Source organism: Balaenoptera musculus, chromosome 5, assembly GCF_009873245.2.
Source record: "Balaenoptera musculus isolate JJ_BM4_2016_0621 chromosome 5, mBalMus1.pri.v3, whole genome shotgun sequence".
In the NCBI taxonomy this organism is placed as follows: domain Eukaryota; kingdom Metazoa; phylum Chordata; class Mammalia; order Artiodactyla; family Balaenopteridae; genus Balaenoptera; species Balaenoptera musculus.
Window position 1 is genome coordinate 88,961,286 of NC_045789.1, and position 26,220 is coordinate 88,987,505.

At 43.7% G+C, this 26,220-nt stretch overlaps 1 protein-coding gene across 3 annotated transcripts in view; it reads left to right on the forward strand.

Annotated features, from left to right (window-relative positions):
• Positions 1-26,220, forward strand: part of CCDC149 (coiled-coil domain containing 149) — a 96,467-nt gene that overhangs the window by 37,518 nt on the left and 32,729 nt on the right. Inside the window, exon 4 of one of the 3 annotated variants that reach the window (XM_036853475.1) lies at positions 14,493-14,600. The exons of 1 other annotated variant lie outside the window; for it this stretch is intronic. In XM_036853475.1, the coding sequence (XP_036709370.1) occupies positions 14,493-14,600 (108 nt within the window). Of the gene's footprint in view, positions 1-14,485; positions 14,601-26,220 lie in introns of all 3 variants that reach the window. One more of the 3 variants, XM_036853477.1, reaches the window with a different exon arrangement.

The following is a 26,220-nucleotide window of genomic DNA, read 5'->3' on the forward strand; positions in this document are numbered from 1 at the left end:
TACTTTCAATACCTGTTTGGGCTATTCTCCTTCCCTTTGCTCTTTCTTTTCAGATGTTTCTTGTTTCTTTTTTTAGATATAACTGACAAATATTTTATCAAGTCCTCCTCTGATTCCCACCCCCCGCCCCAAACCCATACCTATTGGTATTTTGATTGGGGTTTTGTTAAATGTATAGATCAATATAGGGACAGTTAATACTTTTATAGCATTATGTCCAGGAATATCGTACATCAAATTTTTTAATCCAGTTGCATGCATATATATAGATATATTGCTTTTCAACACTTTCCTCAACTTTACAATCGTTCTGTACTGACATACCCTGACTTACAGCCTTTTACGGGCTTGAGGGGAGCCTGGATGATGGTGATATTAATGCTGTGTGTACCATGTTATGGGAAATGCTCTGCACCAGAACTGGACTTCAAAACTGGTGGATGAAAATAAGGACACAGGAATTGTTTGCTGTCTTCATAGCTGTAAAGGCTAAGACAACATCCTGTTTTTGTTCATTGATCAAATACCTGGCACAGCATATAAACTCCTTAGATTTATTACCTTGTGATTTTCGATGCTGAGTAAACAGTAGACGCGCACGTGCACATATGCACACACACACACACACACACACACACACACACACATACGACGTTCACCCTTAAATAACAACTCAGTCCTATGGCTATGCTTTCAGTCATTCAGTTCTGCTCACTCCCACACTCCTTTCCTACTTTATTTGATTATTTTGTAATGCTCCATGTTTGATTTAAAGTCAAAATTTTCTATGGAGCTAATTGATGTTTTTTTTTTTTCCTAAACAAAATGACACAGAAATTTAGCGTAAATGTTTAAAAATTGGGATCCTTAATGTGGAATTGCTAATGTTTTTGTTTCTGTGTTTTTGGTGGCTATGAGGCATCATCTTTGCTGCGATTTCAGAGTTTGTTAGTATTCATGAAGGAGTTTTACAGTGTAAGTGGATTCACGTTCTGTGACTTTATAATAAAAAATTTACATTGACTGAAGAGAATCTGATGAATTCCAGTAAGTCTGTCAAGCTGCATTCTTACAGCTCTAAAAAACAAACAAACAAACAAAACAAGTTCAATGTCCTAAGCGCTGGCTTTGTAGCTTTTAATATGGCATTTAGTTTCTGTCCCTTTAGGATTTAGTGTGGTGGTGTGAGCTTGCTCTGCATTCTTCCTGCCTGGGATGGATGACATAGGACAGACGGGGGTGCAAGTGACAGAAATTCTAAACTGCTTAATCAATAAAGGAATCGATGCCCTTGCATAGCCACAAGTTGAGAGGTAGTGCAGGTCTCAGATGCTGTACTGTCGTCGTGTGCTCATTCTCTCCTCTCTACCACACTTAGCAAAGAAAAATACAGGATACCCAGGTGAATCTGAATTTCAGATAGACAATGAATACTTTTTTAGTAGAAGAGTATGTACCATGCAATATTCGCGACACACTTATGCTAAAACATTATTGATTATTTATCTGAAATTCACATTGAGCTGGGCATCCTATATTTTATCTGACCACTCTACCATTATGCCAATTTTAACGTCAGCTTCCTCTTGAACTTAACATCAGCTTTCCTCGAAGCAGGAAAGGCAGAAAACCCAGCCATGGAATATGAGTCCTTCCCTCCAGTTTCACTGGGCCAGTGTAGGACGTACTCCCATTCCTGGTCTACTAACATTCACTGGGAGGGTACTATACATTAATTGGCTTAGATTAATCACCTGGGATAGAAGGGCTTAGGGAGCCAGCAATGACACCCGCCAAACTAATTGTGTGGCCTTGGGAAGATTCCTTTGGGTGTCTGAGACTCAGCTTTCACATCTACAAAGTGGGAATAAATATGGTACCCACCACATAGTGTGGCTGTGAGCAACAAAGGAGATAACGTACGCAAGTAGAGTCCTCAGCACGGTGCCTGGCACCGGGTGAGCGTCAATAATTATTTATCATCTTCTCCTCTTCCTTATCATCCCTTTCTTTTTAAATTGATTATATATTAGTGTGCTGTTGTCAGGACCCTTTTGATTACCCTTGGCAGCGTGAAATAGCTTGGGCCAAAGAAGAAGTTCCTGGCTCCTAGGACCGCAGAAGGGTTGGGTAAGCAGCAACCTTGGGAGTCGGAAATGCAGCCAGGCCTCAGGACCAGCTACCACCCGGACTCAGGTGCCCCCAGCTCTCTCCTCTGCCCTCAGCATTCTCTGTGTCAGCTGCCATTTCTTTTTCTGGACCTGCTTTCTCTGTAGAACAGGAAACGCGGCTGCTGACCTCATGAGGGCTACAGACCCCATGTCTTTGACCTGTAGGAAAAAGCTGCTCCCTGAATCCCAGGGGAGAGCGCCCCGAGGCCAGGCTCAGGCCAGGGCAGCTGGGCATGGCCAGGCATCCTGTAGATACAAGGCAGCTTCTGCTGTTGTCATGTTGACGGGGTGCTGGGTAGACCGTGTGTTAACCATCTGCTGTACATGCCTTCTTGAGAGAGTCTTGGAATGACAAATAATGACGATGGCAGCCAGTGTTTCTGTGTGCTCACTCTTGCAGTCTGTCAGACCCTGTGCCCAGCACTGCACTGTGGACGATCCCGTTTAATTCCCACACAACCATGGGAGCTGGGGGTTATTATTATTGTTGCCATCAGACAAATGAGGAAATTTAGGCCTATGATGGTCAAGTAAATTACCCAAGGGAAATAACGTAAGTAATCGGTGGAGCCAGAGTTCAAAGTCGTGCAGTCCACTCAGAGCTCATGCTCAGAACTCGCCTTGTGGTTAGGGTGACCAGGCCTTCTGTTTACTCAGGATCATTGCCATTTTCACCTCTCGTCCTGGCATAATTTGTATTAGTGCTCCTTGTCCTCTCCAAAGTGTCTTGGTTTGAATGATAAATAATAGTCACCTTAATTCTAGTAGGGATGCTATGAGCAGACAATAAACAAAATGATTAAAATATATAGGATGTTAAATGGTAACCAGTGCAGTGGAGAGAAAAATATAGCCCAAAGCCAGGGAGGGAATTCTGGCTTAGTAATGGAAGAAATGTCTTGATTAACAGTGGAGGAAAATAATTCCAGTATTTGGAAAAATAATCTTACCTGTTTAAAATATATGTTTTCAAATTTTATTTACATATAGTTAGTTTATTTATGAAAGCATGGGGTTGGTTTTTGGATGAGTGAGGGGGAGTGTTAAGACGTCCTCTTCATTAGCTCAGTGTGGGGAAGAAAATGCACCATTAAATTTGCAGGCACTGGTTACAATGAAACTTTCCATTTAGGCTGAAGCAGGCAGCTTTGGCATCCGTGTATCCGGTACTGGAAAGGAGAGGCACAACTACCTTCTTAACTCTTTCATCAGCAGGAACAGGGGTAGAAGCGTGCACCCTGACCTGGTGTCTCCTGTCTTATATCACATGTTTATCCCGAAGGCAAAACAGTAGGTGAAGTATTTACCCCTCCAGCTGCAAAGCAAATGTACCTTGTGTAAGCGGAAGGCACTGGAACGAGAACCAGCTGCTGGGGTAACAGATGGGACCTGGGGGTCAAAAGATCCACATATTGGAAAAGGAAAAGATGCCGCATTGAGCATCTTGTTGCCCATCAGCCTTGAAACCTTGGCTTCCTATTCTTGACTTGAAGGAGGAATTGCTATGGACTCCTCCCCTGTTCATTTCTCAGCTCAGGAGAGATGACTATCATCACTCTGTTATGGACTGAATGTTTACATCCCCCCAAATTCATATGTTGAAACTCCGGTCCTCAATGTGATGGTATTAGGAGGTGGGGCCTCTGGGAGGGAGTTAGGATTAGATGAGGTCATGAGGGTGGAGTCCTCACGAGGGGGTTCAGTGCCCTTATAAGAGTCACGAGAGAACTTGCTTTCTCTGCTCTGCTCTCCGCTGTGTGAGGACAAAACAAGAAATCTGCAACCTGAAAGAGGGCCCTTCCCAGAGCCTAACTGTGCCGACACCGTGATCTCAGATTTGCAGCCTCTAGAACTATGAGAAATAAATTTCTGTTGTTTATAAGCCACCCAGTCTATGGTGTTTTGTTGTAGCAGCTCAAGCTGACTATAAATGTATTGAGGGTTCTTCTCAAATATAAGTAGAAACAATACCCCATCCTCAGTCTTGGCAGCGCTTTGTGCTTTTCAGAGACCATGTATGAATGTGTGTATGCACGTATATATCTATGTATGTGTGTCATCTCCCAGCTGTCTTCTGCGGCCACACTGCAAGTTAGGTCTTTCGTAAAGTCTCAAGGCAGCGTCATGGATGGCAGTAGATAAAAGCTTGGGTTCTGGCATCCAATTTTGTGGATTCAAATATAACACTTCCACTTGCTGGCTGGGTGATCCGGGGCAAGCTGTGTTACCTTTCTGAGTCTCAATTTCCTCCTCTCCAAAATGAACAAAAGCATGAGATATATTCATAAAGTTTTTGTAAGAATCGGTGTGATAATGCTTATAATGCCCATTGCCTTCTACTTAGTGAGTGCTCAATGGGTGCTGGCTATTTTTTATTTTTCCTGTGACTTGTCCAAGGTCACACAGCAGGTTAATAGAGCAGGCCTAAAAATCCAAATCTGCTCACTTGTAGTTCAGTGTTTTAGTTCAGGGTTTGGTTCCATATTTAACTCTTAGTCTGTTTGAATGGGGAAGAAGCATAGTCAACATTTAATCCACCCATTTTGGAAGTTCAAAGATGAAGTGCTTTATCCAAAACCCTCTGCTTAGGAGGGGTTGAGAAGCAGACGCTGAGCTAGGAGTCTTTACCCGTTAGGCCAGTGTTCTTTCCTGTGGCAGCCAGTATCTGGCCGTAATGTCTTCCTGCTTTTTTGTCTCCTCCTTACAGGACAGCCAGAACTTTCATGGTTGTAGTTCTGGAAATATGGTTGTCGATCGAGGCTCTCTTTTAGAATTTAGAATCCTTCTTAAAACAACTCAATTTCCAATGGCAAATCATCCGTTAAAGAAGCTGTGAAGAAATCGTGACAACAGTGATTTCACTAATGGCTTCTCGTGGGATATTGAAATGAAAATTTCTTCCTGATACTCCAGGCAGAACCGTACACAGAACACCTCTCTGCACTGCAGTGAGAGATCACCAAAAGATCTCAAACAACCCTTTAAATATTTTTTTTTTTGCGAAACAAGCAGTTCCTCCAAAGGAGATAAAGGGGAATTTAAATTATCCTGGGTTAATCTTCTTATAAGTTGGGATTCTTTGGGGTCACAGCAACACATTTTTCCCCATGCAAACTCCTCCTTGAATAAACAATCAAACACATCTCCGTCTTTCCCTGTTTTGATTTCAAGCCGAGGTACCACGGGAGGTATTCCTCCTGGTCCAGGAGGGAGTCTTTGCTTTCTTCCCTTAAAAAGTGATGGCTTATTTAGACGGTGACATGCACCAGGATGACAACCCTGGAGAAATCAGAGCACAGAGTGGCCCTTTGTGGGATGGGAGGGAGCCTTTTACTTCAATAGAAAAGTCTTCTTGGTCAATCTTAGTTTAGTCCCCCGTGACCACAAATCAGAGCAACTTTGTATATGCATCTCGGTTTGATGCTCAGAACCTAAAACTTCCTTCAAAGATCTCAAGTGCTTTGGGATGTTTCTTTTTATAACACTTCGAACAGTACAACTTCACTGTCACACCAGGGAAGCTGGGAAGAAATCCAGGGTTCAGCCTGCGGGAGTCCTCCCAAATCATAATAACAGTAATTTCATTCTGAGCATTCACACCTCCTGCTCAGAAGCCCTTCGAATCCTTGCAGTGATTTTTTGTCAGCAAGGTGAGAGCATCCCCCAACTTAAACATGGGGGAATTTAGGCTCAGTGAGTCTAAAGAACTTGGGAACTATTAAGGGAGCCACTAAGTGGCAGATGCGGAGCCATAATGGCCAAGATTAAGCAAACATTTATTTAAATAGCAACCTCCTAAACCTACTGAAGAGCATTTGCCTGTGGGCCTGGAAATGCCTGCATTGGCAAGTGTGTGCTTGGAGATAGTGGGGTGAGAGTAGGCTGCCGAGGGCTCCTTGCACAGCCAAAAACTGTGTGTGGAATGAGCTCTCGGGTGGTTGTTTCTTGTAAATAAGAAAGCTGTCGCTGTAGCAGAGGTCATCGCTTGGGCAGTTGCTATGAACAGGGGGCGCTTGCTCAGCAAAGCAAGTTTCACTCTATTACTATTAACACAGAAGTCGCCGTAGACCAAAGCAGCGGAGTAGAAATTGCAATTAAATTTGCTATCAATCACACCGCTCAAGTACACTCCACGTTTTGTCAAACATTTTTTTTTCACATATTCTTGCTTAATCGAGTACTTTACCCTATTGAAGGTGTGAGTTTAAAGGATTCAGGGGTCAACACCATGTAGTTGAGGAGCATTTTCTAAATCTGGTCTCTTTTTCTCTCTCACGCTCTTTTTTTTTAAAATAAAACAAACAAACAACTCTCCTTGAGGAAGTGCCTAGGCCAAGGTTTTACTTGTCTCTCTCTTATTTTTTTCTCCTCCCATTTTTGAATTGAGTTTTAATATGTCAGCAAGTTGAGAAGGAAGTTACAGGATTTTCTGGTATACATCATTTTTACATTATGATGGAGAATGACTTTTCCATGGCTAGGTTACTGAAGTGGTGTATATCTAATAAATTACAAAGGTTTCAGGGTGACTTGAGGCATAGTAACCGGAATGTTGCCCCTTTCCCCTCCTGGTGTCTGGGCTGAATTATTTAAGGACTTAGGAGAAAACACATGGCCTGCCCGTTTTACTGCCCTTCCCAGTGTCTGGTTAGTGCAAGGTTGGAAGGTTAATCTTAAACTTTTCATCACTTTCTTTCATTTTATTTTTGTCTGTTGGAGAGGAAAAGCTTTCCCTCTACCCTCTTAGGTTCAGTACATGGAGGCCTGCAAATTTAACTGACAAAAGACTGATTAACAGGAGAAAAAAGCAAACAATTTCATGAATATTTTACATGCACAGGAGTTCACAGAGAAGAAGTGAAACTCAAAGAAGTGTTTAGACTCGGGGGCTTATATAGCATTTTTTAAAAAAATTTATTTATTTATTTACTTTTGGCTGCATTGGGTCTTCGTTGGGTTGTGTGAGCTTCTTATTGCAGTGGCTTCTCTTGTTGTGGAGCACGGGCTCTAGGCTCGAGGACTTTAGTAGTTGTGGCTCTCGGGCTCTAGAGCACAGGCTCAGTAGTTGTAGCACACGGGCTTAGTTGCTCCCCGGCACATAGGATCTTCCCGGATCAGGGCTTGAACCCGTGTCCCCCGCATTGGCAGGCGGATTCTTAACCACTGCACCACCTGGGAAGCCCTTATATAGCATTTTAATAAAAGAGAGGGGGTTTGGGCCTCAAGGGGTGATAAATTGTGGGAAAGTGACTAGGAGGTATATGGGAAACTAATGGAAGATAGGGTTTTATTTTAGTTAGGTTTGTTTATGCAGACTCATCATGGTACCAACGCTCTGTGTCCGGTGATTAAAGTTGCTATTCTCTTCCTGGTACGGAGGGGATGGGACAACTCACAAAGGGAAATGTATGCCCTTATTTTTAGGCTGAAAAGGGGAGGGAAGAATATTCTCTGTATCTTCTGATTCTCAATTGCCTTCCGATCAAAATAACCCTCATGGCATATTCTGATCTTATCATATCCAGCTTTTCATTTATTACATCAGGGAGGAAAATGGTATATAGTGGATCCTTTTCTCCCCATCTAAAAGATTTAGGGCTGTTTCTTACAACTGGTATCCTGAACTCCCCCTTCCTTGTAAACCAGTCTTGGTTAGTTGATCATTGAAAACAGAGTTCCTTCACAGAGACTGTCATTGCCAAATGTGATGTACCATTAAAAAAAATCTCCTACCACTTCTTACAAGTTTCAAAAATGTATTGCATCTATAGTATAAACTTGGATGTATTTTGTGACATTCATTCATAAAGGAATTCAAATACAGTGGTAGAGGCAAGATCTAGAGTTTAGGATGTAGCAGGACCTGCAGAAAGGGAGAAGAACAGATCCCCTCGTCCCCGTTACTAATCTGCCTCAGTGAGAATGTCCACAAAAAGGCAGAGAGGTTGGGGCGAGATGCACACAGTTCTCTCAACTCCCAGATCTCTGCCTTTGCAGCAGCTGTCAGGACGTGTAGTCTTCATCTCTGTGCAGAGAGAATTTCCCCGAGCCTCATGGTCCCCACACCAGGGGCTGGCCTTGGCGGCATACTTCTGCAGACATCCGTTGTAATTGGGGGTTGACTTGATCCTTGACAAAGGAACGTGTGTTGGAATGGACAGCTGTAATGTCCTTTTGGCCTTGGGCCTCCCAGCTATGTTTTCATCAAATCTGTCTTCTCTCCCTTCCCCATCACAATTTTAATAGATAAACTCCGAGCTAGAAAGAGTGACTTAAGTATACAGATTCTACAATATACTCCAGGATATTCAACATCCCACTATTATCTGAGAGAAAATGTCAACCTTTTAACGTCAGCCCTGGCTATATCTGAATATTTAAAAGAGGCTTCTTTTGAAAGCTTTTCATGTTTTGCTATTTATGCTACCCACCCTGCCCCAGAGATTTAGAGGAAATAATCTCTAGGTTTTGTTTTCCTTCCCTGTGAAATCCTTTCGAGTGTTAGACGGTCTGCCACTTTTTCCCTGACATTTCCTTTACATAGTGCTGCTATTCTAAACTGATGGTCACAGAGTCCTTCTCAATAACACAGAGACAAAACGGTCTGCATAGCTGATAAATTAGAAGCAGGCGCCGTGTGTTAGCTTGATGGATGGTTATAGTGAACGTGTGTGAGTCATGGGTGTTATTTTTGGTCAAAAGAATTATGTGAACTTTTCTCCTCTATTTTGAGTGCTTTGAAATGTACTACTTTTCTTTCTTTTCTTTTCTTTCTTTCCTTCTTTTTTTTTTTTGTTCTTTAAGGTATATGTCAAGGAACTAGGCACCGTATCAGAGTAGTCATTTTCTAGTTTTCAAAGTTATTGTTTGGGAGTTGAGGAGGTGGAAGGACTGAATAGAAAAGAATTGTGTGTTGACAAGTAAGCCAGCCTGTGAAATGTGAAAGAAAATTACAGTCACCTGCTTTAAAAGGGGGGTCTCCCTCACCCTACCCTACCCCAGGGGGTCAGTTTGAAATCTGCGGTAGATTTACAGTGAATCCCCTTGGAGGCGATGTGATTCTAATTAACCATTGCTTTGCAGCTACCGTAGAAATGCTTGACTTTATTTGGGTAGATTTCTTTTCGGCCAGGCTGCAGAGTAAATAACGTTTGACAGTCACATCACTGGGTCTCTGACTCGCTGTCTCCTAAAGCAGCGCTGTCCTTTGCTTCACGTGTCACTGGGACCTTTGATATATAACAGGTGGGTGCCTGCTTTGCTGTAACATCCAAGTACCGGGGAGTATTGCTGGGCTCAGTGCTATTCAAAGTGGGGCCTGAGGACCAGTGCCAGGCTGCAAGCTGCCCTTTCCGGTCCCTGCGACAAGATGAGTGCAGAAATTGAGAGGCAGGGCTCGGAAACTTTTATAGCAATCTGACAGTTATGTATGATTTTACGTCAGGTGAATCTAACAAACACTTGGGGCCTTGATGTCTTCTTAAATTTGTTTTCCTAGGGATTGATTTTTATTGTATTTTGCACAAGTACTGATCTGTGACAGATCGGAGGTCGAGGTCTTTCACCACTGATAGTTTGAGTTGTACGGGTTTAGCTATTGTGGTTACATTGGTGAGCAAATGTCAGGGTCTTCCCACCCACCTGAGGGGCTCAAGCCATTGTTGATTCAGAAAGGGAAGGTAGGGACGCTTCAGATTTTTTTTTTTTTTCTTTTGGTCTTTCGTTAAATTTTTCACTGTTGCTCTTACAAACATTTCTTTCTGAACATCTCTTCCACTGTTTAAGAAAAGCAGGCTCCTGTGAAGGTGAATTTTGCTGTGTCTCCTGCAGATGGGGTGCTGAGATGCCGTGTTCAGGTGGCAGCAGGCTCGCTGAGGCCACTTTTAGCCACATGCCAGCACCTGCCCCGGGTGGCTCCTCCTGCCCCACCTCTGGGCCAGTCCCTCCAGCCTGGGGGCTCTGTCCCTCCACCTGGGGGAGGGATTATGCTTGCTGAGCTAATGTCTGGGAAGTGTTCTGGAGTTCCCGGAAGGAAAAGGAGAGGTTGCCCACCTGTGATACCTTGTGCTAAGGCAGGAGAGCTGCAGGACAGAGGGGAGGAACCAGGAAAAGAAAATTGAGAATTGAATCATCTCTCCACTTCACTGCAGTCCCTGGGGTCCGCCTGCTCTAGTGGCCTTGAACTGCTTTCCAACGTGAACATCTTGTGATGTGAGGGGGAGAAGGAGAGAGGGAAGCCGGTTGCCTTTGCACCTACCTGGAACTTTCTCCGGGATATCCACAAGGCTCACGCTCACTCTCTCTCCTTTTTCAAGTCTTGGTTTAAGACTTGAAGTGTGGCCTTCGCTGTGACACCTTCTGTGGCCTTTCCCCAGCACACACTGTTTCCTTTACCTGCTGTATTTGTTTCCATAGTACTTACCATCCAGCTCCTCGGTCATTATTCATTTTGTTGTAATATAACGTAATTAATATAATATCATCTATTAAAATGTAAGTTTACGAGGGCAAGAGGCTTTGTCTGTATGTCTCACTGCTGTATCTCCAGAATTGAAAACAGTGCCTGACACATAGTAGGCACTCCATAAATATTTGTTGTATAAATGAATGGATGAATAAGTGAAGGGGCAGGATGACAAGGGAGCCAGCTGTGTCCAAGGAGCCATTCGGCCAGATCCATCCAACTGTCCACTGAGTGATCGAATTGGAGCCACTGGAAGGGCAGAGTCAAGGGGAGGTGACCAGCATTTAACCAGTGCCTACTGTATACCAAGCACTGTGGTAGGCGTCCTAGGTTCATTATTCAATGTAAGGATCAAATTACTACATGAAGTATGTATGGTTAGCTCCATTTTACAGGTGGGGAAACTCAAGAGGTTAATAAAGTTACCCAAGGTCACCCAGCCCAGTAAGTGGCAGAACTGGGATCCAACTTAGTCTATCTGATTCCAAAAAGAAATTTGGAAATTTCCCAAAGAAGTCAGTGGATCACAGCGCCTCTTGTCTTTTTGCTTTCCTGCCTGTAAAATGGGGATGAATTTTCCTCATCCTTCACCAAATTTTTATCTGATGAGAATGGAAATCTGGGACAATTGAAACACAACTATTACAAGAGATGAGCTTTGCAAATATGGGGCTGAGAATTAGATCACATTACTGAGTAATGTTCACAAATAAGTGAGTGGAAATCAGAGCTAGATTAAATCCAGCCAGTGGGGATGAGTGGGGTTTCTATGCAACGCTGCGTGCCAGGCACTGGTTTCAGTATTTTATTATTCCAGATATTTCCCTAGGCTGAGACCACAACCTCCAGACTCAGCATATTATCTTTCACTTAAGATATATTTATGGGGCATCCACTAGGTGCTTGGGGTAGACCAGTAGAGAGAACAAAGTTCCTTGCCCTTCATGGAACTTCTGTCTTAGTAGGGAGAGAGAGACAGGAAATAAACAGTAAGTAATAAACATATGTAAACATATGGCAATAAACTATAAAGTAAATTACGTGGTATATTAAGAGATGGTAAGTGCTATGGAAATAAAAAGTAGCGTAGGGGAAAGGGCTTGGGCGTTCAGTGGGGGGGTGGCCAGATGGCAGTTTAGATCAAGTGGTCCAGGTGGGCCCCGCTGAAACGGTGCAGTTTGAACTAAGACCTGAAAAGGGCAAGGGAGTGAGCCAAGCGGTATCCTGGAGGGGGAGCAGTGCAGTCCGGAGAAAAGGCAGAGAGAGCAGCGCTGAGATGGGCTCCTGCCCGGTACACGTGGGGAACAGCCAGGAGGTGAGCTTCGGGGGAGCTGAATGGGGGGCTACCTTGACGGTGGAGACACTGGATATCCCGATGGATGGAATATGGGACATGAGACAAAGTGAGGAGTCAAGGTTAAGCCAAGGTTTAATCTTGACATTCTTTCACTTCATTCCCTTTTGATTACCTAACATAACTCAGTATTCCCGAAAGTATTAACATCAAAGTCTTTGGAGATTTAGCCACTATAGTTGCACTCGTCTGCAGTGTCTCTGGCTTTGGGTTTCTTCAGCTATCACATGGAGGGAATCTAAAAGATAACTTTCAAATCCCTTGTGCGACTGTTTCTGAAAGATTCCGTTTTAGGAGTCGTATTCCGATTGCTGGCTTGCCTCCCTCCCTCCTTCCTTCCTCCGTTTATTCATCGTGGGTCTTTAAAACATTCGCTGGAACAAGAGCACTTCCTGGAGCAATGTACGTGGAGGCTGAGGAGGGAGAAAAAAAGAATCTCTGCCTTTCGATAGCTCATTTCTTCTTGCTGAGGTTAGATAAGAGTGCAATAAGCAAGGTGAGAATTAGAGCAAAATTCAAATAGTATAGAAGCAGCAGCCATGGGAGGTAAAGTGGAATAGTAAGTTAGAGGCTTGAGTGGATAAAAGCGTGTAGATAGTTTGGGAGCATATGCAAGTTCAGGTTCAGGGAACCTGAGAAGGGTGGGAGCATGGTAAAGGGTGCTTGCGTGCTCCCGGGAAAGGGGCCGAGATGTGTCGATGAAGCTGGACTGAGAGGGGGAGGGGGCCTGGGGGAGAACTGCGCACGGGGCCAGAGGGATCTGCTCTGAGCAGGAGGAAATCTGAAGGAAGGGATGACATCATGAAGATGGACTGGAAAGCACTCACCCTGGCTGTTTGGTACTCTAGGAACTAGAACAGGGGAATAAGGAGGTGAGAAAAACAGCCCAGGAGACTGTTGAATTACCTCTGGATCCTGATGTCTGAAATCGTGACACCTCACTGGTCTCTTCTCTGGCTGACAATTTTGATCAAAATTCTGGGCATTAAGGTGGCAAAGAAAAGTTCATTAAACACGATCTATTTGAAGAAAAAAAAAAAACTATCCAAACAAGGAAATGAAATTTTTCCTATATTGTTGACCCAAAGTTAGAATTGAACTAAGACCACTTGCAAGAGTTTTTGTGAGGAGCTCTTAAATTAAAAAAAAAAAAAAAAAAAAGACCAGTTCCTCCATCACTTGTCTGTGAGCCATTCTGGAAACAAAGAACATCCCCAAATTGAGGTTCATGGCCAACTTTACTTCTCTCCATGCAGTTGTAGTGGTGTGATTTGCACACTTGCTTTATTCGTACATGTGTTTATTCTAATGGTTCAGCTGGGCTTGGATGCTGGCTGCAATAAGCCTAAGAAAGCCCCGCATTTCTCCACTCCTCCGTTTCTGATTATATTTCATAATGTGTTAATATTTGCAGGCTAATCTTTTTTTTTTTTGAAATCTACGTTTTATTTTTATTTTTTTTTAACATCTTTATTGGAGTATACTTGCTTTACAATGTTGTGTTAGTTTCTGCTGTATAACAAAGTGAATCAGCATACGTATACATATATCCCCGTATCTCCTCCCTCTTGCATCTCCCTCCCACCCTCCCTATCCCACCCCTCTAGGTGGTCACAGAGCACCGAGCTGATCTCCCTGTGCTATGCGGCTGCTTCCCACTAGCTCTCTATTTTGCATTTGGTAGTGCATATATGTCAATACCACTCTCTCACTTTGTTCCAGCTTACCTTCCCCCTCCCTGTGTCCTCAAGTCCATTCTCTAGTAGGTCTGTGTCTTTATTCCCGTCTTGCCCCTAGGTTCTCCATGACCATCTTTTTTTTTTTTTTTTTTAGATTCCATATATATGTGTTAGCATAGGGTACTTGTTTTTCTCTTTCTGACTTACTTCACTCTGTATGACAGACTCTAGGTTCATCCACCTCACTACAAATAACTCAGTTTCATTTCTTTTTATGGCTGAGTAATATTCCATTGTATATATGTGCCACATCTTTATCCATTCATCTGTTGATGGACACTTAGGTTGCTTCCATGTCCTGGCTATTGTAAATAGAACTGCAATGAACATTGTGGTACATGACTCTTTTTGAATTATGGTTTTCTCAGGGTATATGCCCAGTAGTGGGATTGCTGGGTCGTATGGTGGTTCTATTTTTAGTTTTTTAAGGAACATCCATACTGTTCTCCATAGTAGCTGTATCAATTTACATTCCCACCAACAGTGCAAGAGGGTTCCCTTTTCTCCACACCCTCTCCGGCATTTACTGTTTGTAGATTTTTTGATGATGGCCATTCTGACTGATGTAGTTTTGATTTGCATTTCTCTAATGATTAGTGATGTTGAGCATTCTTTCATGTGTTTGTTGGCAATCTGTATATCTTCTTTGGAGAAATGTCAATTTAGGTCTTCTGCCCATTTTTGGATTGGGTTTTTTGTTTTTTGATATTGAGCTGCATGAGCTGCTTGTAAATTTTGGAGATTAATCCTTTGTCAGTTTGCAGGCTAATCTTGCACAACTATTGAGAGATTCTCAGGACCGAAATAAACATCTGGGAGAAGAAATTAAAGAACTTCAGCAAAGGCTTGGAGAAGTCCAGGGCGACAATAAGGTACCGTGAATATTTAAAGGCAAAAACCTCTCCTGAGTAATTCTGTGCCAGAGGTTTATGTATGGTGCATCAGAAGAATGTAATGCAGCATTTGCAGAAAAATTTGTTATAGATTTTTACATTTGCAATGAAAATTCACAGTTTAGCATTTCTTATCCTTATTACCTTCCCTTCGTGTGTGTGCATGCACACGCATCTGTGTATGTTTCTGGGTTGCTCTAAAATATTGTCACAACCCATTGTAGAAGTTTCATTATGTTCAGCTTGGTGCTGAATAACATTGTGGTTGAGGGCAAAATAAAACCCAAATGCTATACTTTCTCCCTTCTATACAAATAATGGATTTGTGGCTCAGATGATTTGGAATTATTCACATTCAGTTTTGAATTTTAAGTAGTCATCCTACTAATTATGTTCACATCACCGATTTATTTTATTGCTAAATTTGGCAATTTGTATGGAACATTGCTCAAAATCCACTGCTTGGTATTAATCAAACTCCCCTGTTGGCAACGTTAATTATAAAATATGAACTCATAAACTCCAAACTAAATGTGAACACTGTCTCTCCCAGCTGAAGCTGTGAACAAAAGTACAATTGAGAAAAGGAAGAAAAACTACAGAAGTTTAATTCCGTCGCCCCCAAATAATTTCCCATTTTGCCAATAGATTCAATTTCAACTTCTTGCCAGAGCCAGCTTTCCCAACAGGGATGGCCTTTGGAGTTTCACTCAAGCAAACTACATGGCGGGGAGGAGGTGCTTTCTTGGGCAATGTCTTTTGAATGGCACCAAATTCCCTGACAAATGATGGGGATGTTTGTTGTTCCTGGGAGTCACTGGTTATTGGAAGGCGCCATTTTGAAAGATGCTTATTCTTTAAAAAAAAAAAAAAAAAATGCATGGAAGTGTCTGGATTATCTCGAGAACTCTTCCACGACAAAGAGCAGAGAGGATTGTGTGCTTACTGCTGGCTTAAGGGGCTCAATCTAAGGGCGTACTGGTGGGACTTCCCTGGTGGTCCAGCAGTTGAAACCATGCTTCCACTGCAGGGGGGACAGGTTCGATCCCTGGTCAGGAAACTAGGATCCCGCATGTCACGAGGTGTGGTCAAAAAGTAAAAAAAAAATAAAAATAAAAATAGGGACATACTGGGAAGTCTTCTTTACATAGCCTCTTGTCCACTTAGTCTGCCTTTAAAAAATTTTTTTTAAACCTCTTGGATTTAACATACTATATTTGAAAAATATTTCATGACTATTCTCCATCATGAAATAGGGAGTGGGCAAGAATGCTAAGAAGGGTGCTAATTAACCCTGGACAAGCTAATTGGGCCTCTCAAAAGGACTTACGCTCTGTAACCTAGGTGTTTGGTCAATAATTAAAGGCCAGGCCTTCTTAGGTGTTATCAAATGATAGCATCAGGGCAAGTTTTTCTAGAGAGTAAAATCAAGTATGTGCAATCATTTCCTTTTAAACCCATAAGAATACTGCAGGAATTTTGGAGAAGTTATAAATCCAGAAAATACTGAAACATATTGAAATGTGATTTTTGGAGTCATGATTCTTCTTGACTGATTTTTTTTTTCTTCTTCTTTTCTTTTCTTTTTATTTTCTGAGGTACCCCCCCCCCCACCTCCAACTGTCCTAAACACACCTCTGCCTCATCTTTTGGTCACTTTTAATTGTATCGCCTTGTAGGCCTGAGATATTTTAGGAATTGACATTTGCAACTGATATTTCGAGGAAAGAAAGGGAGGGTATGTGTGCATGAGTGTGTGTGTGAGTGTAACAGTAAGCGCAGGTCTGGGGCTGCTTTTGCATTGGCACCATCTGAGCTTCATGATTTGCTTGCATTCTGGGTCTTTATTCCAGTAGCTGGACACATTTATCAAACTTGGTTTTCTCACTCAAGGTTTAGAATTTAGTGACTCATATTCATGGCCTGTGAAGTAATTTGCCTGCCAACAGATGCAGGCAAGATGTTAAAATATTCAGTAGACCCTGTATCTCAGTATCCAGTCCTCTCCTCCTCAAAAAAGACCAACTGCAGTGAGCCCCAGAGATTCTGTTTATTCTCATTTGCATCTAAAGTTATAAGGCTGGTTTATTTTCATCCCCCTGTGAGTCACGGTCATCCTCCCCCCCCAACCCCACCCCCAGTCATCAACATTAAGGCCGGATGACTCATTCAGTAATGACACCAGCCATCTTGAGAAACTCAGAGGCCTCTCTTGAAGGGTGGCTGTGACTGTGTGGTGGAGAATGGGTTAACCCTTCCTTTGCTCTTTTATTCATCGTGTCACTCACAGCTCCAACCTTTCCATCGCCTTCGGAATCTAGTCCCACCTCCTTACCATGGTGTGCTTGGCCCTCCATTATCTGGCCCCTCCTGATTTTTCCAGCCACATCTGTTGCCATTAGTCGCCTCACACTTCAGCCCTGCAGGGCTAATTTCAGCCCCTTAGCTGAGCCATACTGTGTTGTGCCTCAGGGCCTTTGCACCTGCTGTCTGTTCTCTGGAACACTCTTCCCCTTTACTTCCATAAACTCCTGCTCATCTTTCAGGTCATAGGTCAAATGTAGCCTTCTCCAACTCCCAGGGGCAGGTCCTGCATACACCCACAGTGCCCTACTCTTTTCCCTCCGCTTGTACTTGTTTGGCACCCCTTCCCCAAAGGTAAACTCTTTGCAGGCAGAATTCCTGTATCCGTAGGAATTAGCATCTTAGTTCGTGATACACAGACATTATTTAATAGATCTTTATTGAAGGAATGGACTAGGATAAATGAATGAATGAGTGAATGAATAAAGGGAATGCAAGAAGGAGCAAAAACGTTCAATAAAAAGGAAGAGGAAAAGAAAAAGGAAGAACACAAGAAAATAGCAGACTGACTGCCCCTCCGGTTGTCATCACTAACTCTCCTTGGGGGGTAAGGAGTAGTTTAGAAACCTGGAGAAAGGAGTTAGAAAAGCAAGCCATTCCATCCAAGAAAAAGCAGAAGAAAGCCAAACCTAAGGTGTGAGACCTTAGGAAGCCCCTGGAAAGGTCAGGGGGTCTGATGCTGAGCCTTAGTGGATGTGGGGTAAGGGTCCTGCTCCTAGGCTGGCTCAAGCCTGTTAAATTCAATAATACTTAATAATGGATGTTGTGGGATTCCTAACTCCCCCCATTCCAAACAGAAGGGCTTGTGGCATCACTTTATGAGCAACTATTAAAGTGGAAGCTTTTTATCTCCAAGTTGCCATTTTAACTGATGACCCTTAGCCATATTTTGGGAAGCCCAGATTCTAGATGTTAAGTACATTTAAGAAACAAGGTGATAGGAAATTACTTGCCTTGGCTATTTTAAGGTAGACTAATTTTTCCATTTGTTCAGCTAGAGCCTTGTAACCCTACGACGTGCCATAAAGCATTTTCAAACAGCCTCTTGAAAGATTTGTTGCCACCCCATCTTACAAGCAGCTTAGCACTCACACAGGGTTGGAGGTGGAGGGTGGGATTCCATGATCAACAAACCTATTATCTCCCTGAGCAGCGCCCAAGAATTTCTCGAGGCTCCTGGACAGACACAAAGCCCCAGTTCAAACCAGACGAGAGGTGGGAAAAGGGAAGCCTAGTAGACACCCTTCCCTTCCTTGCTAATTATAGCTCTGAAAGGTTCACGAGGGAAGGGAGGACTCACACCTCTACAAATCACCCTGGGGAAAGCTTTTCATGAGGGTGGACTGCCCAGGGTTCTTTGTGTGGCCGTCTGTGAGGAATAAGGACCAATTACGTGGAAAACCCAGGCAATGCTAGGGCCTCAAGTGTGGAGAGCAGCCCACCGAGAGAATTACAGCTCCCCTTCTTGCCCCAGAGGTATGCCTGCTTCCTCTTCTGGGCATTAAGAAAAGAGTGGATTCAGGGAAAGGGGACCGGGGTGGGGGAAAGGAGGCCTCTGAGAAGTTAAGGATCAGTAAGAGGCAATCCACAAAACTGGCAGAGCACACTGGAATCACAGATATCCAGAGGTGAGCTGGTGAACCAGCTCTTCTGAAGAGGAAGCCTGGCTGGTAGCACTTTACCAATTTCCGTGGTGTAAATACTGATGCCATGGCATTTAAATATCAGGCTAGCAAAGTGAAGTCACTGAACTGGGAGCTAGAAAGCTTGGCACTCCAGAAAGAGCTAGCTGCAGCCTCCCACTGCCAAGTGGTATAATCTAGAATAGTCCAAGAGGTCCATCTTTGGAAACTGCTAGGCCCAGGTTTATATTCTAACTCTGCCAGTTATTATCTGTGTGGCCTTGAGCAAGTCAGTTGTCTGTCTAGACCCCAGTTTCCTCATCTGTAAAATGGGAGTAATGATACCTCACATAGAATTGCTGTCAGGTTTCATCATTATTCATCAATGCATAATTGGGGACTCACTGTGTGCTGATTAATGCTCTAGGAGCTGTGACTACGTCAAGGTATAAGAAAGACAAGGTGCCTGTTCTCACAGAGCCTATAGTCTAGTTGGGGAGACAGAGAATAAGAAAATAAAATACTTATGTAAGATCATCAGACAGTGGTTAGTGCCGGGAAGAAAAGAAAGCAGGAGATTTAATGGTTGGGAGTGTGTGTGTGCATGCAATATTATGTTTATAAAGGGTGTAGCATGGTACCTGGCATCCAGTAAGCACTCCATAAAGGGTAAACATTGCTGGTATCTTTAGCACAACCTGGGCCCAGATCGGCTTAGTGTCGTCTTGTATAAGAGTTCCACCAGGAATCTCAAGGTCTTCCTTTCTGTTGATCGACTGTTTCCAGTGAACCCCGGGGGTACGTGCCTCCCCACAGAGACAGAGATTGGGGGTAAGAAGCCTGGCATCTGGCAGATGGATCCCCCAAACTCAGCCCTCCTTATCACCACCCGACTTTATTATTTATCACCCCCCCAAACATTATTGCTTTGGTGTCGAGCTCCCAGAAGCTTCCTTGCATTTTGTGTACCCTTGTGGAATAAGCACCTAATAGAACAGGCCAGGAGCAGCATCTCATGTTCCTGCTGGGTTTCCTTGTCTGCCTGCTTTTATTTTTCCTTCATTTTACAGATTATGGCACTTTAAGTGCAGAAGAACGATAATGCAATGCGAAGTACTCAAAAGCAAGGAACTTCAGGTGGACAGTGTCAGGCTGGGCCCCCACATTTCCTGGGCCCCTGCTGGCCAATTTAAATGTAACTGTTTGCAGTCGTGCATAAACACGCGCTTTGGCCCTTAATAATGAGCTTTATGTTACACCAGCTGAAGGTCTTTAAGTGCCTCTGTTTTATCTGGTGTTGGCCCCATAAAATGATAGACCCCTTCTGTGAACGTACCTCTATTGACGTGAGACTTTTGGAAGGATTCAGCAAGCAAACCAATTAAGTCAAAGCCACCGGCCAATACAGGCAGACCAATGAGCATGCAGGTGACTAATTGAAGTATACTCTGTTAAAAAAAAAAGTGTTCAGCTTGGACGTTTGTAACAGTCCAGGATGAGGGATCAGAGAGCTCTTTGTAAACATTTCCTCTTTATGCTTCAGAGGAGCGGGGACATGTCCTAGCTTGTGGGAAACCCACATGAAGAGGGCACTCTAATGAAAAGCTCTCACCTCGGGGCATTATAGAAATTAATTACAAAGAATTAAAATGAGTGATAAGGGCCCTTCACCTGCTCCAGCCCCATCATATCGTATTCTAACTGGGATCTTGATGGTGAAACACAGGCAACGCTCAGTTCAGCAAACAGCCAGACTAGTTCAGCATTTCCTAGTGTTTTATTGTCAGATGAATTAGACAAATGAATTTGGTCTCGGACACCATATTTGAGCTTATTCTAGCATGTTGTTTGGCCCAAGTTGGGTGCTCGTTAACTGGGAAACACTGACACACATTAATGAGTGTGTGCATGATAATCTCCAGAGCCTGGGAGGAAGAATATGAAAACTGCTGGGTTTCTTTTTTAAGTGACAAATTCTTTTGTTTCAGGCTAGAACTGGATTTGTCATATAGGTTTAGGAATTTGAACTTTGGTATACACAATAGAGTTGCCTACTTGGAGCCTTTTAAAGCTCTCCTGTCTAATTTTATCAAGGGTATTTCAAAAGGTCAGGGGGCAGTTGGAGAGGATGTGGAGAAAACCAACAGGAAAAGTAAAGAAAAGATAGGCAGGACCTTGTTTATTAAGTCGCCCAGCACAACACTGGCAAATGAATGTTTGATAAATGGCTTTTGGTGTTGACCTCTCCCTAGGCGTGCTATTTGCAGCAGTACACAAGGACCGGGGAGGGGGGTGAGGAAGGGCTAACATCCACTCCTATTAATTCTTGCATCTGATCTTCCTAGTAACTCTGACAAATAGAGAGTCACTGTATAAGAATTATAACATACCAGCTATAACTGGGGATTGTACTTTTAAAGCTCTTCAGAGAGTGATTATTGCATTGTATCTTCACATTCCAAGGATGGAAACCCCCAGAGCTGGAGTTGTGCAGTGCACAGGCTGGGCAGCCGTACATAGCTGTTCTGTCTACAAGATAGCTTTTATTCTTACTGTAGACTGAATGTGCCCCCACCCCAAATTCATATGTTGAAACCTGATCCGAAATGTGATGGTATTAGGAGGTGGGGGCTTTGGGAAGTGATTAGGTCATGACAGCAGAGCTCTCATGAATGGGATTAGTGCCCTCATAAAAGAGACCCCAGTGAGCAATTTTGCCGCCTCTACCAAGTGAGGACACGGTGAGACGACAGCTGACTATGAACCGGGAAGTGGGCCCTCACTAGACCACGAACCTACCAGTGTCTTGATCTTGGACATCCTAGACTCCAAGTGTGAGAAGTAAATGTTTGTTGTTTATAATCTACTCAGTCTATGGTATTCTGTTATAGCAACCTAAACAGACTAAGACAGGAGTTGGTACTAAGAAGTGGGCTGCTGCTATAACAAATACCTAAAATGTGGAAGCAGCTTTGGAACTGGGTAGTGGGTAGAGGCTGGAAGAGTTTTGAGGTTCCTGCTTGAAAAAGCCTGTTGTCCTTCACAGCATTGCTGTGAATGGACCATTAAGGGCAATTCTGGTGAGGACTCAGAAAAAAAAAAAAAGAGAGCTGTGGAGAAAGCGTCCATCTTCTTGGAGAATACTTAAGTCATCCTGAACAGAATGTTGGTAGAAATATGGACAGTAAAGGCCATTCTGATGAGGCCTCAGATGGAAATGAGGAACACGTTATTGGATGCTGGGGAAAAGGCCATCCTTGTTATAAAGTGGCAACAATCTGGCTGAACTGTGATTGAGTTCTATTGTTTTGTGGAAGGTAGAACTTGTGAGCAATGAAACTGGATATTTAGCTGAGGAAATTTCTAAAAAATGTGTTGAAGGAGCAGGCTGGTTTCTCCTGACTGCTTATAAAATGTGAGAAGAGAGAGATGATTTGAAGATGGAATTGTTCAGCAAAAAGGAACCAGAATTTAAAGATTTGGAAAATTCTCAGCCTGTCCATATTGCAAAAAATGAGAACGCTAAGGATGTTGGCCAAACAGCCATTTGGTAAGGAGATTAGTATGGATTAGAGGCCGGGCGCTATTTTTCAGGGCAAGAGAAGAATGACACGGAAGGTAATTCAGAGCCCAGCAAGGCTGCCACTCCCGCCTCAGGCCTAGAGTGCATGGCTCTGGGGGACAGATTGCCTTCACCTGGGTTAGAATGGAGGGGGCCTCCCAGAGCCCCAGGGCTGAGACCCCAGCCCGGTAGAGCTGCAGGGCACCAGAGCAGAGCCACTGCAGGGCTGTCCTGCCAAGCCTTGGCGGTGATGTTGCCAGTGGGCCTGGAAGGCAGAGCATCGAGCCAGAGGATTAGTCCTGAGCCTTAACATTTAACGTTGTTTGATGTGTTAGGTTTTGGACTTACTTGAGACCTGTCACCCCTTCCTTCTTTCCTATTTCTGCCTTTTGGAATGGGAATGTCGCTCCTGCGTGTGTCCCACCTTTGTATTTTGGAAGCACATAACTTGCTAGGTTTCACAATTTCACAGGTGGAGAGGAGTTTGCCTCAGGATGCAGCTCACCTCGAGTCTCACCCATACCTGATTTAGATGATATTTAGATGAGGTTTTGGACTTTAGACTTAAGAGTTGATGCTGGAACCAGTTAATTCTTTGGGGGTTATTGGGATAGAGTAAATGTATTTCACGTGTAAGAAGAACATGAATTTGGGGATAATCAAGGGTGGAATGCTATAGACTGTGTCCCCTCCCAAAAATTCATATGTTGAAACCTCATCCCCAGTGTGATGGTATTTGGAGGTGGGAGCCTTTGGGAGGTGATTAGATCATGAAGGTGGAGCTCTCATGAATGGGATTAGTGCCCTTATAAAAGGGACCCTAGAGAGCTCTCTCACCCCTTCCTCCATGTGAGGACACAGAAAAAAGACAGCCGTCTATGAACTAGGAAGTAGGCTCTCACCAGACACCCAATCTGCTAGCACCTTGATCTTAGACTTCCCAGCATCTAGAACTATGAGAAATAAATGTTGGTTGTTTATAAGCCATGCAGTCGATGGTAGTCTGTTATAGCAGCCTGAATGGACTAAGGCAATCTCCACTTTCGAAAACACTAAAGTCACCTGGGGCTCAGTGAGGCTAGACGACAGCCAAAGACATGTGACTAGGACCAGCAGATACAGGATCTGAACACAGATGACACCTGGAGAATAATAGCTGCTCCTGCTGCCAGCTGCCTTCCTCCCACTGTCTGTTGGGGAAAATGGATTCAGGCAAATGAAAACAAGATGAGGGAGAGACTGTTGAGGGCTATGAGGGACGAAGCCCAAGAAGAGATCAAGGAAGAAGCGAGGCATTCCGACTGGGGGGCCTTGGCGGGACCAGAGTTTGAGCAGGGCTTTGGCAGAGGAGTTGGACTCCATCGGCAGGGTGGGGGAAGAGCGCCCAAGAGCCTTTTGTCGCATTGTTTTGCAGCCCTGTCCCTCAGCCACATCCCAGCTGCAGCTGCACCTCATCCATAAGTGGACGACTCACACCCATAATTCATTCATAAACGTTTATTTCCATCTAAATCAGCAAATGGATGCATCTCCTGGTGGCCATGCGCGTGCCTCTCAGGGCACTGATCCACTTCAAGCGTTGGCACAGGGAGGCTAGCCGTGCAGTTTTGATGGCCCCATTGGAGGAAATCAAGCGCTCTGAGCAGTTGCTTCATAGAGCTTCCAAGGTGGGAAATCAGCCTCATTGCCCGCAGTCTACAGATAAGGTTGGCTCAGCAGCTCGGCCGCCTCCAGCTTAGAAGAAAGATCGGACTTCCCCAGTGGGCATATGTGTGGGGAAACTCACGTGGAGGAGGACACCAGTGGTCACAGCAGTAATCGTAATAGCAGCTGACATTGATCAAGCACTTTTTATGTTCCAGGGGCTGTGCTAAGTATGGTAGAGAAATCTCACCTTCTCTTGCTTGGGACTAGGTTCTAAAGTCAGCGGGTAAGAGGCAAAAACTTGTGTCTAGCAGAAATTCACCTTGATGGTCTCTTAAATTGTCCATAAAGTTCTGGGCAAGTGGCCATGTGTCTCCTGAACAGGAGTCTTATGTATAAATATGAACAGTATGATTTTGTCTAAATGTATTATCAGTCCCTCTCCCACCTTGCTCTCAGTCTGGGACATTGAAAGCAGGGGTGGGTAGAGCCACCAATTTTTAAAATTTTTATTTCTCTCCCATCCCCTCTTCTCCATCTCTCTCTTCCTCCTCTTGGTTCTCCCCCTCATCTTTTTGCCAAACACATACATTTGAATTTCCCTAAGTTAAATGCTCATTTAATACAACTTCACTCTCTTACTTCGTGTTTAATGTTGGGTAGGGGAAATTGCCCCCTCTACTCCTCTTGATTTCTCTCTGTTTGTTTTTTTTTTTTTTGGCGGTCCCACACGACATGCAGGATCTTAGTTCCCCAACCAGGGATTGAACCCTGAAGTGGAAGAGTGGAGTCCTAACCACTGGACCAATAGGGAATTCCCCCCTTCTTGATTTCTTGTGGTTGGACATGAGACAGATTAACAGGAGAAAAAGATACACTTTTTAATTCATGCTGGTCCCATAGACATGGGACCTAAGAAATGCCCAAAGCAGATAACTTTTATACTTTTTAGACAAAGAAATAATAAATTTGGGAGGAGTTGACAGGACAAAGAAACTTAGGTTCGGGGTGCCCAATTAGTGAAGAATCTAAACCGAGTTTGGGCTTGGGGTAGTAAATTAAAGCAGTAACAGGGTTTGTTTATACTGGTTTCTCGCCCAAATCCCCATCTCTGGCGATAAGGGCATCCTTCTACCTCCAGATGCAGGAGGGCACCCTTCACACGAGAGATTTTTTTTTCCTGCTTTCAGGGTGACAGAAAGAAGGGTCAGAGTGTCCCTTGTGTGTTGGCCATTTCTTAAGTAACTTTAATTCAAAATAATAAATATGCCATTGAGGCACATTTGGGGGCAGCCTACTCTGGGCCCCAACAGTTACAGCAACCTTGGACAGTAAAAAGCTGTACTGTTACTGTCGTATTCTTACAGTGAAGGACACTAAGACTCAGAGAAGTTTAGGCATATACCTGAGATTGCACAGCTCTCGAACTTGGCCCCAGGACACCCCCCCACCCCCCGGCAGGTGGACTCCAGAGCCCGTCAGCTGTCAGCTGGGAAGGCAAGAGAACTCTCCCTGGGGCTGCCATCCCTGTTACGATGGCCTCCTTGGGCCCCTTCAGCTGATTGAACTTGAGTTCAGACCCAACCAGTGATCCAGCTTTTACCAACTTGGGCCTCACTTTTAAAAATAAGTGTTTCATCCAGTCCAGCCCTGAGATTTAATAGCCGATATTGTATGCACATTAAACACCAAATGATTGTTAACATGTTTATTGAAGCTTAACAGGCATCCAGTATATAAAAGATGACTCTCTTATATGGCTGTCAGACCTCAATAAACATGTTTAATAATTAATTGGCATTAAGCAAACATAATTGTGTGATTCTAAATTAAGTGTTCGGCGAAGCGTACTGTGAATGGAAAACCTCAGTGGTGTTTTATTACTTAAAGTTCAGGCTGTCAGTCTGGCTTTTCACATACGAAGAAAAGCGCCCTGCTTTCAAAGCCCTGTCGCAGACCTCCTGTTGCCTCATGACAAAAACGGCACAGGCCTTCTTGTTCCTAGACCCTTTCATCTGAGAAATGTTTCTTACTTGGTTAGCTGTTTGTCTTTCTGTGTATTCACCTGGCGTTCTGAAAGTCCTGAGCCAAGACTGTGATGTGAAAGATGTTTTCACATATCGGCTTTCAGGTAAATTAACCAGTTCTGACATAAACTCCGTTCCCCCCCAGTACAGCCGATTCTTGACATTTGCTATAGTTACATTCTCTAACGTCACTGCAAACACTGAATTAGGGAATATTGAACCATTGTTCCTAGGGGAAATAGGAGATTAGGTTCCTCTGAGCCTCTGGTCACAGTATTTTTGTCACCTGATCAATATATAACTGTTTTCTGTGTGTTTCTGTTTAAAGTCACCTTATTTAATTTATACTGTTGATTCTTTAACATTGAACTCACAGCCAA